Here is a 19,809-nt window from a genome sequence, read left to right on the forward strand (position 1 = left end):
CTTTTGTACGCCCCCTTAATCTTTTTTGCAATGGTGCTCTGGAGACTAAAAGTGTTCTTGGCACACAAATTGATACGGTTTTAGTCAATATTCAAAATTAACATTACAATTGTGGATTTGGTGTATCAACTTAATTATTCAGCAAATACACGATCGAAGTCATAAGTTTTATTTTATAGCAAAATTATACTGAACTTTAATAGATACTCTTCAACGATAGGACGCTACGATTCTTGAACTGATTTTTCATTATAAAAAATAACTTTTACTTTAAGAGATTCTTAACAAATGATTGTTTAATTTCCATAGGCACGCGTGTATGACCTATTTATTTTGAAAGTGGTCCAAGTTCATTTTCGAGAATTCAGGCTAGCTATTTTAATAGTTACATCTCTACATTATCCTTTCATTTTAAAGCAAATTGTAAGCAATACATTTCAAATCACTGAGATTCAGCAAAACGGAAATTAGAATAGTTAATAGAATAATAAAAATTACATCTTTAAGTTATCCTTTGATTTTGAAGCAAATTGTAAGTAATACATTTGAAATCACTGAGATTTAGCAAAACGGAAATTAGAATACTTAATAGAATAATAAAAATTCTTACTCTAAAACCGATTCAAGCACCATTTTAAGACTTTCAAACGAGTATAGAGTACATTACGCAGTACAATTTTACAAGATAAAATAATTTTATATTTCTTCCTAACGTATTCGAGTAAATTACACCCCTCCAAACACAGGAATCTTCATTTGTCCATTAAAACTGAACTCGACGGTCCTCGAGGCGACTAGACTGAAAACCACCGAGCAAAGCCAGACTCCTTTCACGGACGAGACTCTTATCCGATCGAAAGTTGATCGAAGACAATTCCGGCACCCCTATCGCAGCGTCTCGTTCGTTGCAGCTGACAGATAAGACGAGAGACGCTGAGCGTCTGATAAATCGGTGTTCTCGTGCGGACGCGTGTCAAACGGTGGTTGGACGTGGCCACACATCCCCGTTCACGTCCAACGCGGGGCGTTTCTCAGCCAGTGATAATATTCGCCTCTGTTAACAGCGCGTGTAACCCCTTCTTGGTCGATACGTGATTTCGTAGAACGGCACTGGTCGCGAGAGCGTGATTCATCTCGAGGGACGGTGTTTATCGCGCAGCTTTTGTCCTAGACTGCGTGTCTCTCTTTCCTCTGCCAGCGCGTGAAGATAGAGCCGTTCTGTCGACGCTGTTTTTACCCTCGACGCGCGATGGCGTCCCAATCCAATAAGGGTGGATCGACCACGGTGGCTTCGCTCGCGAAATTCGAGTTCGCGCGCTCCGTCGCGATCGTTGCACGATCAGCTGTCTCATTTTTCGTTCTGTTATTTGTCATGATTAGGGTTGTGGTTAATATTTGTTTTAATTCTTCAATCGCGATTAAAATTAATGAATAGCTTAACAACAGTGTACATCACGAATGAATTCTTATCGTATGGTACAACTGGCGCGTCTCAAAGTCTGTCGTAGTCGAAGAGTTGTACATGATTGAATACTTCTAGTTTCACGATCAGCTGTTTCATTTCGTTTTGTAATCTGTCATAAAATTAATGTAACGCGAGTTTTGTTTATTCACGAAGGTACAGATTAGGGTTGTGGTTAATGTTTGTTTTAATTCTTCAATCGTAATTAAAATTAATGAATAGCTTAACAGCGTACATCACGAATGAATTTTTATCGTATGGTACAACTGGCGCGTCTCAAAGTCTGTCGTAGTCGAAGAGTTGTACATGATTGAATACTTCTAGTTTCACGATCAGCTGTTTCATTTCGTTTTGTAATCTGTCATAAAATTAATGTAACGCGAGTTTTGTTTATTCACGAAGGTACAGATTAGGGTTGTGGTTAATGTTTGTTTTAATTCTTCAATCGTAATTAAAATTAATGAATAGCTTAACAACAGTGTACATCACGAATGAATTCTTATCGTATGGTACAACTGGCGCGTCTCAAAGTCTGTCGTATTCAAAGAGTTATACATGATTGAATACTTCTAGTTCCACGATCAGCTGCTTCAGTTTTCGTTCTGTTATTTATCATCGATTTATCGTAAGGGGGAGTTTCGTTTGTTTACGAAGGTATGGATTAGGATTGTGGTTAATTTTTGTTTTAATCGTTTAATCGAAATTAAAATTAACGAAAAGCTTAACAGTGTACATTACGAATGAATTCTTATCGTATGGTACAACTGGCGCGTCTCAAAGTCTGTCATAGTCAAAGAGTTATACATCATTGAATACCTCTACATCGTATTTGGCAGTCCTCTGTCATTTTTCTCCGAGACGAGGGTTCACGAGAAAGGAAGATAATAAGGGTAGTCTATGTTCACCCTATAGTATAACCGAATGAAGTTTCATCAGTATCCCAGGCATCGATCATACGTACTTCCATTTCGTTCCCTTTATATCCACGTAATACACTTGGAATTTGTACAGTACGTATAATATTGGAATTTTAATTACGAGGATATTCATTAAATCTGCTTTTTAATAATACAACAGATATGAAACGAATTCATTAATTAGAGATGAAACCGTGCAATTATTCGAAGCGATGGTATATCAGGTGACTGCAACCACACGTGTAGTAGATTTCCTATCGCTTTTGCATATAGTAATAAGTTCTTGATTAACATAAAATTTTGATATTGTAAAAACGAGGCGTGGAAGTCGATCAGAAAGTAATAAAAAGCATTCGAAGTACTTATTCTTCATTTAAGTCGACATTTATGTAATTTTCTACATCAAGGTAGACTCTATATTTGAGAATAAAAATAACAAACGCTTATGAGAATCATTTTTAGGATATATCAATCTTCTTTAGATCTCTATCCATGATCGACTTTACTAATAATCGATTTAAACTCTTCCATTGAAACGAAAATGGATACCATATCTAGAGTAACTCATCAAAAGTAAAATCGAGGACCTTCATTCGTGTTCAAACTAAATCTTATTTCTCTTTAGTTCCAACTATTATTAAAAAACACAAGCAACCCCTAATCACTTCTACATCGCCTGCTAAGTTCAAATACAAATATCTTACGACTTCCAAACACAATTTCCCTGACATTTTAAATGCACCGTTTCTCCCATTTTCTAAAAAACATATTCGAAACCAACTGGAACCAACACGTTCGTTGCTCTCGCGTCGCTCGTTAATGTAATCATCGAAATAACAGGCTTCCCAGCGGAATGATATCGTTGCTCGTTCGGCGATAACCAAGCCCGCCCTATCGTAACCGAGTCGTTCGACTTTGATTCGTTACGTACGACCCAACCATCCGTTCGTTCGTTCGTCCGTGTCATTTACGAGATTGCACGGGGAATCATCGTTCCAGGGATCATCCCGAGTGTAACAGCGCGGCGGAGCAACGCGGAAGAACAACTCGGTAATGATCATCGCGATGGAATTTTTGCGCGTTACGAAGAGGATTTCTGGCGAGACGAGCAACAAGCCACTCGCGCCGCGAGACGGCATGAAAGAATTGCCGGCTGTCAAACAAATTTGTTCGGTTTCTGCGCGTTTTGCCAGCTGTGATGGATCGAGATCCGTCGTGCGCGATCCTCGCGTGTCGAATTCAAATCCGTTCTCGTCGCGTTCCTAATTTCGCGGGTGCAAAGTCATGTATCGTTTTATTCTGGTGCGATCGTGATACGAGCTGGTTATTCTGAAAGTGGCGCAAGTCGTCTTTGTTTTTTTTTTTTTTTAAGCTATGTGTATATTTAAAGGTTTGCATTTTAATATGTTTTGAAAGGTTGATGCCAACTTTTGAGGATATTTATATTTTCTATAGTATAAGTAATTTTCGTGGAGTCATTGGAAAATCGTCGTGTTTCATTAGGATTAAGTGATGTATGCCGCTTTCGGAATGAGTAGCTTAGAAAAATTGCTGACTTGTGTTAATTTTGTCTGATGTAGTTTACTGAATTGATGTTTGAGAGGAGAATGATTTAAGAAAATTGACGAATAAATTACACATATAATAATAGTAATTTATGTCATGTATTTCATACAAAGATTTGTTCAAGAATTTTTTAATTCAACATTTTGAAACATAGATAAGTATAAGTAATTCATAATTATAATATATTTCATGTAAAAGTGGATCAGTTCAATTTGATCGTTCTTGTCGTCGTTAATAGGAGTGATCGAGTCCTCAAAAATCGTATTTCGTTCGAAATTTTTAAAATAGCTAGTATATTGGAAGTATATAATGATACAAATCCATCATATCTTTATATTTCGCTGTTGTAACAGAACAAGTACCAGCGTATAAAGGATCTGTTTCTATTTGCGAAGATCATTTTGATCTTCTTCTTTTCAATGACCATTTCAAAGTTAGAAGTTGACTTAAAGTTAGTTCACAAAACATTTTGGAGGGTAATATCACGGTAAAATGTTATCCATTGAACTTTTAGCCAATTAACTTGGCGTTGGTCTACGTTCCTTGTCTTTTTTCTTCAAACAGATTTTCCCAAGGATTGTGTTGAGATAAAGTCATGAAATATCGTTAAAGTTGCGAGCAACGGTACCGTTCACCTTAATTCTCTAGAAAAAGTGACTTAAGCTTAAAAGTTTCAGTCTTGCGTCACTCATTTTACTCTATTTGCCTGCAACAAATGGAACCGAACGCCATTTGCTTTCTGTTGCCTCGGGCGGCGGGCACAGACTCCCGTTATTAGATTACCAATTGACAGAGGACTCCTCGACTTCAATTTTGTTAATGAACATTTCGAGTGCCCTCGGTTAATGCGCATTCGAGGTGTGCGTTCAAGTGTCGACACTTGTCGATCATCTGCGCACGTACATCCGACGTGTTTGATCGATAACGCAGTCACCTGAGAAGCGATAGATCCGTCTTCGAGTCCTGTCTCGTCGATCTAATCGGTCGATTGCTCTTGCCTTCCACATCTCGCACAGCATATATTTGCTCCCCTCGATATCTTTGTTTTAACGTTCTTCGCGACACTCGCTGCAGGCGCAGATATCGATTATTATAGAAAAAAAGATCGCATAATATCGCGTCGAACGTAAGAAGGGAAAACGAACGATAAAATTGCGCTCTTTCATTGCGCCAACCGTGTCATTAACGCAGATTCTAATCTCTATTCATTTCTTTTTGTTTTAAGCGACGCTAGAAAGTGACATTAATTATTAACATTTAGAAGAAAAGAATATACGCGCGCTACTTTGTGAGAAACAAAGTCCTAATTAAATGTCCCCTATCGCCAGTATATCCTTCGTCAATTTTGTCTCGCTTGATTAGGAAAATTTTGTTACTCGTCCTACTCGCTCGATATCCTCGTACAAGGTGATTCTGGTAACTGGGCTAGAGGCTATAACCCGATGAAAATAGTGGATGATGGAAAAAGTTTCATTACATTAGACTAAATTAAATTGTGTCTCGTGTGGCATCGCGTAATATTGGCTTGCACGTGACACAAAGTTGTACACGACTTTATCTCGTTACCTCTATACTATACACGTTTTTTTTTTTTTTACAAAAAAAACTTTACATATCGTTGGAAATAATTTAAATATAGCCATATCTTAATTGTCATAATGGAATTAAAATACTTTTTTATATAAACTGGTTACTGTTTACAAAGAATAAAATATATTAAATATATTAAATATTTAAATAATTACATGCGATTGTTAAAAAGAGAAAACGAGCTTAAGATACTCGAAACGCCTCCATCTTCTTAGTCAACGGAACCATCGCGCGTCTTCGCGTTAGTCGCCATTCAATTTCACTTAATGAAATGCCCTTTTTCAATTTCCATCGTCGCAGAGTTAGGGTTCGTTTCGTTTACCAGTATCACCCGGTGTGCACCGTAACGCGGCGCCATTGATCGATTCGCGAAACCGCGATATTGAAAGGGGGCAACTTTCATCGCGGGAAGCACTTAAGAGCTTTCGGAGGAAAGTCAGCTTGTCGGCCGTTTCATTTTTCCCGTCGACATCTGACGTTACAGTTTTCGTTTACTTTTGGAACGTCCGCTCGATCGCTTTCACCACGTGTCCCGTGTTTTCCTAGAACAGTTACGCGGCTGGTAATCTGTTACGAAGATGCTCGGGTCGAGGGCTTTCACTGTTCTCGCCGTTCGACTTGATTTATGCCGGCCATTTTAATTGCGCCAACATCTTTCGCGACGCGCGGCTCGATCTCGTTTCGAGCGTCGCTAGAAACGCTGCTTGTTGCCAACTGATCGATACGCTTGAAAAATTATTCGATCTACAGAAATTAATGTTCATTTAAATTATTTGCCTTTTCAGTTTTCAGTGGAAGAGTCTCTTCTTTTTTTTTTTTTAGAATTTATCATCACTATCGTTGAAAATTTGGTAAAACGTGGATATCGATGCCACGTGTTTCGAATAATATTCTATTTTTCTCTATGGAAGAGATGAATACGTCGAGACCAATATTGCTAACAACAGCCACGGTATTTCAAATCCAGAAGAGCTTTCTGGTAGCAGAGTAAAAAAAGGATCGATAGTCGGTTGTTTTTAACGTTCTGAAATTGCACTGTCGTATATGATCGTAAACGGATATTGAAGTTATTCGTGCTGCGTTCACTTTTGTAATTTTCAAGATTTCGAAGCATGAAACGTATTAAGTAACGCGTTGTTCGTTGCGCGGAAAGTTGTTCGCTTCTTTACTTAATAATATCGAGGGACAATGAAATTATCTTTTTGTTAGTTAATCAATAATTTAGAATATTCTAGAACGTGAGCAAGAGCGAATGTGTGCGAACCAACGAGTCAGCTGTTCATCATTCGTCCTTAGAATAACATCTCAGCTTAAAAGACCTATCGATCTTTCAAATATCTTGCAATTGTCTTACATTAATAAATATCCTATACAATTTTATATATATTAATAAAAGAATAATTGATAGTCTCGTAAGAGTATTTCATAATGGTAAGCGCCAACAGCAAGTTGACAAAACGAATTTAAATGAACGTTTTTCCCCTCTTTCCGCGATAGACGAGTATTAATACTCGTTTACGACACTCGCTGAACGAGCAGATCGCCAATCACTAAACAAGAATAATATCATTGCACGGAATTTCTTGGTAAAGCCATAAAAGTTTATCGAAAGCGTGGGATCCGTTCGAGCGTCGGGTCCAATAATTCCTACTCCTTTTGCCGCGTTTCATTTACATCGGTGATTCAATTGCGGTCTGAACAGGCCGCGATTGAAATAACAATATTCGACGCGATCGTAATTGGATTCGGGGCGGACCGTGTCGGTGTAAACGAGAAGCGGAGGACATTTTAACAGTGTCGCGAGTCGGGACCGCTTGAGCATTGTAATCGAGGCGCGACGAGTCGCGACGACGCTCCTCGATATCGTCAGAATTGTCTTTCGCCTCGCGAGTGCCTGTGGAAACTGCATAATTCAACGAATTAACAGCGAACCAGCGGTTTAATCACGGCTGGCAGGTGGTGCTGGCCCGCGTTTCGAAATTCAACGCGTTCGACACGTCTGCACAGTTGCAACGCGCGGCCAATTACGATTCTGCTCTACGAAATGTTAAGTACAGATAAACAAGTCCCATGATTTTAGTACCGCCGTTACGTAATATCGGTTGATCGTAATTAATCGTGACACGTGTGCGACAGTGGCCGTTATTACGTGACATAGTTGGTACGGATTACGGTAACCAATGTGCTTATGGCGAACGTAACTCTCGGAGGGATGCACTTCATCCGACGCGATCGTTGGATCATCCCCAATTAGACCCTCGCGTTTAGTCAACTTTGCGCTATACGTTCAATTTCCGTTAATTTCGATGCACGATGAACGCATAATTTCACTCTTGCCTGATATTTTCGGGTATTGTGGATAAATAGTATTAGTAGTATCGTTTTTTAGGATGAAAATTGGTGATGTGTGGTGATATATAAAATATGAGGATTCTTGTTAGCTTGTCGATGTGAACGTGTGAATAAGATTATAATATTCATAAGCTATTAACACGTTAAATGCCATAGGCCATCGACAATCGATATGTCAATATTAATAGAAACAATTAATTAGTATACATTAGTACACATAAATAGAAACTCCAAAGTACTATCGTTACCATAATGATCTGAAGAAATGAATGCAGTATAAAACATATAAAAATGATTTATATCTTCTCCTATAATATAACTGAAATTAATTCTTAATAAACTTATTTTAACGATTATTTTCTCACATTAAAAAGTCCATTTGAGGGAAGCCAACTTCTATAAAAATATGGACTTAAATTTGCTCAATTGTTTCTAATTTACTATTATCGAAAGTGATATAAGTCAATTCGCAGCTAAGAAGATCGTTTCCTTCTTCAACACTATTATCAATTATCATCGCATAATAAAATTAAACAAGTTTAAACGTTGAAAACGTCCATCGAATCGATGAACGTTCGCCAATATTTTTAAATCGATTCAAACGCAATCCCTTAATTATCTCGATAGAAGAAGAAATGGACTTGCATCAGTTTCAAAAACAACAACTCAATCATCAATCATCCGTATCGACATTAACCGTAGCTGTTTCTTTCAGGGAGCAGACGATCGCTCGAAAATGGGGTTGAAACGGCGGCGGAACAAACCGGGACACCGATGAACTGATCGAATCGGCTGTTGTTTTCGGGGTTTGGTAAGAAAATGATGACTGCCATGGCCAGGTTGCCTTGCAAGCAGACTTCGCCCTCGCAGCAGCCGCGGGTAAATAATTTCGGGAACAGCCGGAACAGCTATTGGAATATGCAGACCAGGCATCCGGCACCCCCTTACGTCAGGAACCATCAACGACACACTGATCACACTGGTAAGCTCGAGCTTATTATTAAACGCTCGCAACAACCCCTCTTTCGCCACGTGTCGCGCGAACTGAAGGTGAAGGCCGAGGTGTGACCACTTTTCAACCCTTTCCGTCTCCCTTCCGCCCTTTTGAACCGCGGTCTGCTCTTTCCCTGAGAACCTGGAGGTAACGCGATTTATAAAAAGACGCTTTGATCGAGGAGCAAGGTATTTATATCAAGTACGATTTTTCCTTGGCGAGCATCCGGTTCGATGAAAGGAGCGGCGGAAGAGAAGCTGCCTTTGAGGGTGTTCCAGGAGAGTGGTACTTGGTATTAAACGGGTGGCAAGTGCGAATGGAAATTGGTATTTAGTGATATGAATTTTGATAGTGTGTTATCGATTGTACGATAGCGACTGGGTGCAAAAGGGTGGATCGTATGTCGATTTATTATTCGCATCGTAATGTTTTATGAGTACCATTTGGTTAAACGTTTTTGTACTTTTATGATCGGTGGGAATAAAATGATCGTATTTCTAATTACATACAGGATATTAACGATTGAAATTAGTTACTATTTATGTTTTAAAATGTATCTATTATCTGCTTGTCAATGCAAATATCAAGTCGAATCCAAGTACTTCAAATTTTATTTAACTCATTTGCTAAGACACGATAAATGCTATTGTATTAAAACGTAGTTTACTTTATATATATCGAGATACGAATCATAACAAATATTGACTTTGAATTATAGCTTCTCATATCCACAATCAAATTGTCTGCAAAATCCATTCTGAAAAGAAAAAAGGACATAGAGTTGCTCTAAAAAATCAGCTCAATATCACATTTAATTACCAAGTATCTATTATAAAATTAAACATGAAATTCTTTTGTCAGAACACATGCATATTCAGCATTCATTGAACGAACGACGTCGAACAAATTCGCGCTCCTACCCGGCAACGGACTTAACCGTTAAGGATTAACGTCGCGTTAACGCGACATCTCGTCCGCGAGCTTTTTTCCAGTCGATTTCCGGCGGTGCGTTCAATTAACCGAGAAAAGGATCGCGAGCGAAGCGACGCGTCGGCGCGACGTTGGCCCATCGCTCGTTAAATCGTTGCAGCGGCTTCTAACTTCGAATCGGGAGCAACGAAATGCAATTGCGATCGTCATTACCGAGCTGGTTGTTCCGCGACAGTTACTTTCCCGCGGGTCGTCGCTCGAATCCGTGGATCGAGGTCGCGAGTAACGCGAGATCGAGATCGCTGCGCGGGAGAGCCGCGTTTTAATTAAAAGTTACTTAACCGGAAATCGACGGGGGACACGGCCACGGACTCCCGCGATTCGTAATAGCTCCTCGTCATTTACGCCGCGCAACCTTCGAGCGGGGCAACGTTTTATCCTTGAACGAAGCCACCTATCGATCGGACCGTTCTATCATCGCCCTTCACCGTTATCGTCATTAATTATCCTTTTTTTACGACGCTCTCGCGCGGCTCGTTGCTCGTCCTTTTTTTCTTCCCCTTCGCGCCGATCTTTAACAACCTGCCAGGCGCGCGCAGACATCGTCACAATGCGCGTTCTCTGTATTTGGCGATGGAATCTATCATGCTCTTCGGGTGGCTCTCGAAAGTTGCCACGCTCGTCTTTCGAGTAATGCAACTGTTCCGTTCACGGGCATGAATTATTTATTAACCAAAGCGCCAGCGGAAGGAGCGCGGTTGGAGAGTTTCGCGAGGATTTCATCGTTTTCGAGATGGACAGTCGAATTGTTTAGGAGATGATCAAGTACCGAGCTTGGTCTGTTGCATCTGTTTCTCTGGGCTTCTTCGAACTATGTATTGTGCTCTTTTAGAAGTACAAATTGTTGTTTTATAAATACTTGAGGGGTATTTATTATTACTTAGTTATAAAATGCGATTGATTGGTTTCGAAGGTTTTTGGGTAAGTCGAGGAAAGCACGGAATTTAGCATTTTTTGCTAAGCTAATTAATCTCAGATGATACTTAAATATTCACCCATCTTCGCAGTTTTAAATTGTTTCAGTTGTTTAATTAATTTCTCTTCTTCTGAGAAAGGATCTTCTTTTCGGCGGTCCTCAAGTTCCATTCATACATTGTTGCTCATTTCTGTTGAGTGACTGTCAATCAAATTATAGAAATCCTCTTCCTCCAGATTTAAATTTAGTTCTTCGGTTATTTCAACAAGATCTTGAATAATTACAACTTCTTCAGTTGGTGTAATACTCTTCTCAACCACTTAGGGGATGAGTTTATTCCATATTCATGGTAGATATTGTAATTTGATTCAAGGCATCGCCAATATATTGAATAGATTTAGAAACGTTGTACTATTTCCAAAATTAGGTTAATAATTTCTGTGAATTAAACAACTGAAATCGAATTTTTCTTTTTTTCTTTAAATCGTGTAAGTCGAGGATTGACTGTAGCGAAGATGAATCAATGTTTAACATCATTTTGACACGCATGATTGAAGTAAACTATATTTTAACAGAATAGAGTTTATAGTACTTGGATTTGAATCGATATCTGCATCTACAAGCAAGTATTTCATCATTTTATAAGCTGACATACCATAAGCCTGTAATTGGTACATCTTCAAATATAAATGCATAGTAATTAATTTTAATTGTTAATGTCTTATATAGAAACGATTTAAAGGTTTAACTGTTTTCTTCGTACCCGACCATCAAAGTGTAAAAGTGTTTAACCGAGTTGGTACTTAGAAAACGAGAAAAGCAGAGATCTTGCGCTTAATGCAATGCACTTTAAAAGTTCTTTCTCGCGAAGCATCTCCTAAATTGCGACCGTTTCCATCGCTCTTACGTTTCCACTTCATTGTTCGAAACGTCTCCCACGGTTTTTCTAATTTTCCGCTCGTTTACCCCCGAGCACATGGTCCCACGAAACTTGATTACCGCGATATCTCAATACTCGAGTTTCAATTGGTATTTTCGCCTGGTCGACGCGCGTAGTTCTATGCGTTTTTATTGCATTCCATCCTGTTATTGCAATTTTCTGCTAATATTTCCCAGCGAGCGCCATGAAAATTGTAGCAGCGATGCGAAAGGTAGGAAACGCTCGCGAGGTATTCAGAGAAGGCAAAAAAAAAAAAAAAGCGTAACTTCGCAGCGGCGAATTGGTCCGCGAAACTTTTCTCATTTTTGTTCCGCGACGATTTTTACTCGCCCCGGAAAATTGCACGAATCATATACTGTCCCGTGACGTTCGTTCGACGCACCTTGCAGTTCGACACGCTTTCGTGTCGATCCGTGGCGGGCTTCGAGTTTCTGTCCGCTCATCCCTTTTCTTATCTGCTGTCGTGGCTCGCTATTATCGTAGCCTGTGGCTGTTTCCAACGAAAAGTCCGTTAAGAGTGCGTCGAACACGTGTCATCGGCTACCGTGACCGACGTGGATGATTCGTGAAACGAACGTGGATTTGACTAACACATGTAGCATTCACTGTGGAGAGTCCACGTCAATTTTAGTTTCGATGGGGATTAATGACTCGACTGAGGTTGAGGGGAAACTATGGTCGGTTGTCGATCATTTTACTTAATTGTGATATCGTGTTCTTGGTAGAATGGTTCGAGTGTTGAGAATTTAGAAGTTATCGATAATTAGTATTCTTCTTTTAGAGACATTCCATTTTTAGATGTGCAGTAAACTCTTCTATATTGTTAACGAGAGTTATCAGTTCAGTTTAGGAAGTTATTGCATATGGAAATTTTGTTCTAAGAGGATTATCGCTACTTTCGCAGTGTTTCATTTTTTTATATTGCGTTTAAATGAAAAATGCCACGTAGTAGTACGATGAAGAAAAGGAGGACAGAGGAATATCGTACCTACATAGCGGATTTATGCCTGTAACTACCAGTGTTATTTAAAAGAGAACGCCTTAATAACGTATTCACGATTCCTTTTTTAATGATACGTTTCATGTAACTGGATTATCGGTTGCATACAGAAAAACGATGGAGATCCGTCCTGATAAAACTGAGTACGTTACAACTTATTTCTATTAGATTCGTTTCTATTAGACTCAACTACATTTGAGGATTTAAATCGATACTTTTTGTACACATTTCGTTCACTAGAAAAAGCGATTTTAATAAAAAAAAAATTCGAGGGCTTGGCAAATAAAATCTACTACTACTATCCGCTAGAGTAAATAAAATCTCGTCACGAGTAACTATGCATTTGGAACGCATTGTTAAAAGCGTGGCAACGCGCGTATATTTTACGATGGACGCGTAGAAACGCGATTTCGATCGAAATTGTCCGGTGCTCGCTCGAAGTGCCGCTGAATTGTCGTCGCGCGTCGAAACGGGCCGACAGACCGTCGTTGCGCGGCGTAAAAACGGGAATTGGCCGTCATTACGTACAAATGAACGATGGTGGCAGTCGTTGGCAGCGAACAGGAGGGCATATTCGTCACGTATCCCGCGTTTACCAATGAAATCGCCATTCGAAATGGCGCGCGCGCGCGCGCGGTTTGAAAAAAAAAGTGACAATCGGGAAGCGGACGCGATAAGATCGATCGCGCGTACGTAAAATGCGGAGGAACGTTAAGATAATGAAATAAGAAGAAGCGAATCGGAACGGGGGAAACGGTCTGTTGGTGGGACCACGCATGGAAGTCACGTATTCGAGCATGCGAAAACGCCATTCCCGTCTTAAATGGCGTGCACGATTTCGTCGAGTGTTTTGCGCGGCCGTCGCCGCGCGGTTTGCATGGGAACGCGGTTCAGAGGGTTCCACAGGCGGAGTGGTTTTTACCCCTCGCGGATAGATTATGCGGTCGCGTCCGCGGTTGCCCAGCGCCCTGGTCATTTTTAATTCCGCCCAAGCTACGCTCTGCACGCGAGTACTTGAAATTAAATCGACCACCGTATCGATTTTTATACGTGCAAGAATTCTGCCTCGTATGCAAACATTTATCGAGACTCTCGTCGTTTTCTACATCGCTTTACGTCTGTAGTTTAACCGTGCAGCCCCTGTGACTGTAATAAGATCGTCAAATTCTGTTAACTTTCGTTCAGTCTCAGAGTATTCGATATGGGAGTTAGTCGTTTTAGTAGTTTTCCTTTTGGTGGGATTAATAGTAGCGTTTGCATCCTTTCTTAATTAACATAGATTTGAAACGTGTATATATGAGTTGTTGAACGCGGTACGAGACTTTGATTCGAGTGTGAACAATAAGTATACTATCTTTTGAAGAAAAGCGCTGAAGAAAACTGATGTTTGCTTGTGGATATTACAGCGACCACGTTTCAGCAAAATTAACTTGCAGACATTGGTTTCAATGCTTCAAAAGTGATGATTCGATGTCAACGACAAAGAATACAATGGTGCAATGCAAAAGTTCCAAAATGAGAAACTTGAGAAATGGCTTGAGTTTGATCTATGTCATATACTTGCAGAATTGTCTGCAACCATTGGATGTAGATCGATCCACTATTGGAAAACGCCCACGTACGCTGGGAATAGTTTTTTACATAAAACAAAACGATTGAAAGTTATTCTCATACGCAATAAGTTTTCATTGGACATTTATATCTGTTCTAAAGAATAATTCTGGCGTCACATAAATACGAGGACATTTTACGAATATGTCATTGAAATAAGATTGTGCATCAATGTCCTGGAAGAAGTTAATTCAGCGTGCGTTAAGAGAAGAAGCAGTTCCTCTCGCGAAGATGCACACATTTCTCTTCAAACCGATTCCAAATATCACGCTTCGTTTCCTTCTGCGAAGAATAGCACGCGTGTTGTATTTTTCAAGAATTCAATCACCTACGATAATACCCAAGATCTGACTTCTCACTCAAAATGCACAATTGCTTGAAAATTATTACCCCACAAGCCTGCAATAAGTCAACTGCTGGCTGAACATCGTTCAAATCATATTTCCGCTACAGAAATGATCGAAAGAAAAGTAGTAAATGTAGAGAATTAAGAAAAGATCCAGAGCGGAAGACTAAAAATACATTAATTAAAAAAAAAAAATATGCAACCTCACAGTTTACCCACAGTTATTAAAAATAAATTTCTTACATAAATGTCAGGGGCGAGATGATGGTCGCGATGCAACTATAAAAGGACGAAGGGGTTGAACGAAGCGTCGAAAGAAAAAAAAGTCGAAGAGAGAATCCGCTCTGGTGGCCCGTTCGAGGCGTTCTGTTAAGCAGCCGCGTCGCGACGACAGCGGTGCACGTGTACGCACTTTACACGCGTGCCCGGGTTAAAGTGTCTTATCGGAGAGGACCGAGGAGGGCGAGTCCCCCGCGTTAACGACGAGTAGTCGGACATCTGCGGCTTCTCCCGTTTTCGCGTGCCACGCACGTCGATGATTGATGACGCGCGTCCGACACGCCTCGGGGAGCCGGTGCACCCTCGCCACGAAACGATCGACGCCGATTGCGAGGCCCAACGAGGAATCGATCGGCCAAATTGACGCGTGACGGACGCGATTTCGAGCTGTTTCGTAATCCTGAGGACAGAGTGAAAAACGGAACGAGTAGCTGCTAACGAGTGAGATACGCGTGTACTCTTAACGCGAATTAGGGGTTGCGCGACGCTGGTATAAATTTTCATTTCTGCGCCCTGTATTTTGTACACACGCGTGAGAGGAATAATGATATTTCATTGCATCGTATTGCAGATGATAACAAGCTGGCCGTGGACCAAGCTGGCTGATTCTATTCCTTTTTCGTTTCATTTCTTTTGCGGAGTTAATCTTTTAATCGGTTAAAAGTATCTTTTACGTAGATAGAAGTTTGCACACGGTTTATACACGTAAATCTGAAACTTTATTTCAACGCGATAGACGGATATAATTGTTCATCTTCGTCGAGAAGAAACGTAATTATTTCCTCGTTTAATCTATGTTTCTCGTAAAATTCAGAATGGAAGTTTTTTGTTTGCGTTCGACGTGTATACGTGTCATTGTCTGATTTAATTAGACGCTTCGTGAGGTATTTTTAAACCTCGATTCCACAATTAACTGGTTAACTTAGAAATAATTCATCACGAGTGACACACGATGATTGCCACTCTTGACGATCCTTCGATTCTTCTTTACTATTAATTTTCATCAATTTTATTTCATGCAACGTAACATTCTCTTCTCCCATTTACTCGAAACAGAAATAAAAATTATTCAAATTCCTAATGTAACTACGCGCAATCGTAACCGCGTGGTTCCCAGCAGCATAGAATCTCGAACGACGCTCGCAGCGAGATTAGCGACCGCGATGCTCAACGAGGCGGCGTGAAGAATTGATTCGCGTCGATAAAAGTTGGCAACATAATTAAAGTGTTGGCATGAATTATTCAGCGGCAGCTGGTATAGCACGGCGATGGCGTCTTCGACGAGACGAGGGTACTTAGCCGCGCGGTTCGTCCTTCGTTCATTCCCGGCGACTAACTAATCTCGTTACACCCGTTCGCCGGCGTCGCGACACTTCTACCAATGGCTGCACGGTTACCCTCGCCTCGAGGAAAATATCGGTAATCAGCATGAAAGCATCCGCGCCTATCGGGACTTCCGTTCTGGCCGCGCGTTGCCATCGTTTATCAGCGCGACGGTGTCTCGCTCGAAACCGTCGCCCATGCTTGGGGTGAAAACGCGCGCTCTCACCCCGATCTCGCCCATTCACCGCTTTCCATCCCATCACCGTTGTCACCCGCCCCTTCGTTTTGATTTACTGCTCTCCTTCGAACGAGGACGTCGCTGGTAATCGTCTCTGAGCAATTTTCAGTCATTCTCGAGTAGATTCTGTTGTACTTGCTTGTACGTCAGCTGATTTCATTTGAAAGTGGCTTAAGGCTGTTTGTATATAGGTTCAAATTGAGATATTTGAGGGTTCGCGTTTGAATAGATTTGGAAATATTGGTAACTAGTGAAATGATAGTATAATGTAGTTTGTGTTTCTAAAGGTGTGTAATTTGTCGACACAATTATTGTTATTAACGCCGTTTAAATAGTAATATGTTTTCGATGGCTTTAAACCATTCCAGAGTAGATGCTACTTGCTTGTACGTCAGCTGATTTCATTTGAAAGTGGTTTAGGGCTGTTTATACTATATATGTTCAAATCGATATTTGAGGGTTGGGTTTGAATAGATTTATAAATATTGGTAACTAGTGAAATGATAGTATAACGTATTTTGTGTTTCTAAAGGTGTGTAATTTGTCGACCCAATTATTGTTATTAACGTTGTTTAAACTATGATATGTTTTCGATGGCTGAATATGAATTAAACTATTTTAAAAATTATTGATTTTAAATATATAATTTGCAATTTGCTTCAAAATCAAATGATAATGTAGAAATGTAAAAATTAAAATAGCTTGCTTGAGTTTTTTTAAATGGACTTTGACCACTTTCAAAATAAATGGCTCGTATATGAATAAATGTAATAATATTCGTTAATATTGTTTTCATATATATATCTAATTCAGAAATCCGAAGCAATCGATATATTAATCGATCAAATAATTCCTTAAAAATTAACTACAAATTTTAAAACACCTTTAAGATATAGTAAAACTCGTATCTGAAATCTGAAATTAAAACAAATTTCTATGCTGTGAATTTGATTCGAGAAATGCGAAGGCGATGTGATTCGTCGTAAGGAAACATTTCTCCAAGTTGCAACACTTTGCACGTTGCTTACGACCAGTTAAACTGTTTTCTCCTGGGCTTTTCTCGTGTCATTGTCGTCGAATTACGCGGACAGGTTCAACGATTTTTATTCGTATCGTTCCCCGAACGACCGACGGAATTCTATTTTCTGTTGGCCGTTTCCGGCGATTCGCTGCACAACAGGATGCGCTTGCGGCTACCCGGAAATTATGTTTAAAGTGAAACCATTGACGGGGGCCACCTTTATTCGTAATATTTTGCGCGGCTTTCGAAATAGGTACTACACTTCGATTCACAGGCGAAACGTTTCCTCTCGGACGTGGTTTCAGCTGGAGTTTCTAGCAAGTCGCATTTGCGATGCTCATTTGCATATTGCGTCATAAAGTTAGCTTTAATAATTAACGTTGCATCGTGCTCACTTTATTACCAGTATCGTCGTTTGTTTCCAGTATTCTGTACAAGCCGTACAGTAAGAAAAACCAATATACAGTGATTTAAATATTATTTTCATAGTAGAAGATTAATTTCAAATTTAGATCAGATTTATAGTTTGCAATTGTTCCTATTTCTTTAAGGTACTACATTTTTCATACTTGAAATTGCATAACTCATATCAGCTCATTCTCAGTATTTTCTATAAACTGTAATGGAAGGAAAAAGTGGTATACATAGTGTTCTAACGATTATCCACGATATTATTTTCGTAGTAAAAAAAGATTTCAAATTAAGATGAGGTTTATAGGTTTAAATGGTTTCGATTTTCTCAAGGTACTTCGTTCTTCGTATTTGCAATTGCATAACGCTCAAGGATGTTGTTAGAACGGATGCTAATGCACTCTGTCAACGTTTCATTCGAAATGGTAATTCTTCTTTTTTACGCGGCTGCGACGTGCCTTCGAGAATACACGCAAGTGCCGAAAAATGCTTGGAATATCGCGTTGCAGGTGAAAAACTGGAGAATGTCAAGTTACTGGTAGCTTCCATGAATGTTTCACGTTCCTGGGGAACCTTGAGAAAAATGCACGAGAAATACACCTCACCTTTGCTGTATTTAATCGTGATCGTTTTTAATTCGATTTTTCCAGGCACATCTTCGTTCTGCGAAGAAATTACGACACGCGTGTATGAACTTTTTTTTACGAACGCATTGACATTTTTCTGAGCCAACTATGTGAATTGAATTTTCTTGCGCGCACAGTTTAACGCTATTTGCACCGATGTACCATGAATGGTGCTAAATTATGACTACGCGCTTGTCAGATTTCACGTGAAACGCTGCTAGTTAGGCACAAAGTTCTGCCAAGCATGAAATAAAGGTACCATTTTTAAAGACTATTTTCGAATTCGAATAGAAAATACGCTAAGTGTTTGTCGATACTTTAAGTTGCCTATTTTAAAAGTAACTTAATTCTATTTATGTTTCAATCGAGTTTATGTTACAACACTTGAAAAACACCTTTTGTGCAGAATAAGGGTATTTTACATTCATTTCATTTCTCAAAAAAAAACGCGTTTAGCATATTTCTAATCACTCTATTGTTTCACCGTTAGAATTCTTTATCCTTTTAATTAGTTTGACTGAAAAATATGGGATATGAAAATATGTGTTGATTATTCGTTGGAGATTTTCAAATTTGTAAGGGATAGCGACCTCGGGTAGAAATATTTTAGGATCGCGATTCTAATGCCGGGTGGTTTTATACTTGGGTGGATTCTGTCCCTGTTACTCTCGGTAATGGCGCTCTTCTTACAATAAATTGCCACTAAAACTGACTAATTAAACTGGAATTACGTGTAGTCCCCGGACTTTGTTCAAGAGCCATTTTCAACGCGAACATTCGCGAAAGCGGGCCAAGAAAGAGCAAACAGAACGTTATAACTGGCTATTACTGAATTTACTCAGCTATTACAAATAATTCATTATTTAACGGGGTAATAAGCTTCGAAGCATAATGTCGCCGGCAAAGTTCAATCGGTGGGAAGCGTCTCGTTAAATAAAACAATAATTGCTTCGTTAAATGAAACACAGTAAATAGAGCAATGATCATTTCAAGCGCAGAATCTAATTATTAAATTGTTAAGGAAGCTCTGCTGTTTATTGTAGTGTCAGATATAATATATTACGCAATATTTTAAATTTTAAACAATTCTTAATCGAAACGATATCGAGATAAGCAGGGTTAGATTGATTTACTGCAGCGAGAAGAATCAAAGTGCTGTTTTAACAACGATTATATCAGAAAACTGGCAACTTACCAAGGATTACATGCATCACTACCAACCATTAC

The 19,809-nt window shown here is 39.5% G+C and overlaps 2 protein-coding genes across 4 annotated transcripts in view; both read left to right on the forward strand.

The window, feature by feature from the left end:
* The window catches only part of LOC143422168 (uncharacterized), a 153,037-nt gene that overhangs the window by 68,404 nt on the left and 64,824 nt on the right, over positions 1–19,809 (forward strand). The gene's annotated exons all lie outside the window — the stretch shown is intronic.
* Positions 1–19,809, forward strand: part of LOC143422166 (uncharacterized) — a 58,637-nt gene that overhangs the window by 28,683 nt on the left and 10,145 nt on the right. For all 3 annotated transcript variants that reach the window (XM_076892620.1, XM_076892619.1, XM_076892618.1), the window contains one exon: positions 8,603–8,869. In XM_076892620.1, the coding sequence (XP_076748735.1) occupies positions 8,707–8,869 (163 nt within the window). In that variant the 5' untranslated portion in view covers positions 8,603–8,706. The remainder of the gene's footprint in view (positions 1–8,602; positions 8,870–19,809) is intronic.

This window comes from Xylocopa sonorina, chromosome 3 (assembly GCF_050948175.1).
Source record: "Xylocopa sonorina isolate GNS202 chromosome 3, iyXylSono1_principal, whole genome shotgun sequence".
NCBI classification, from domain to species: Eukaryota; Metazoa; Arthropoda; class Insecta; order Hymenoptera; family Apidae; genus Xylocopa; species Xylocopa sonorina.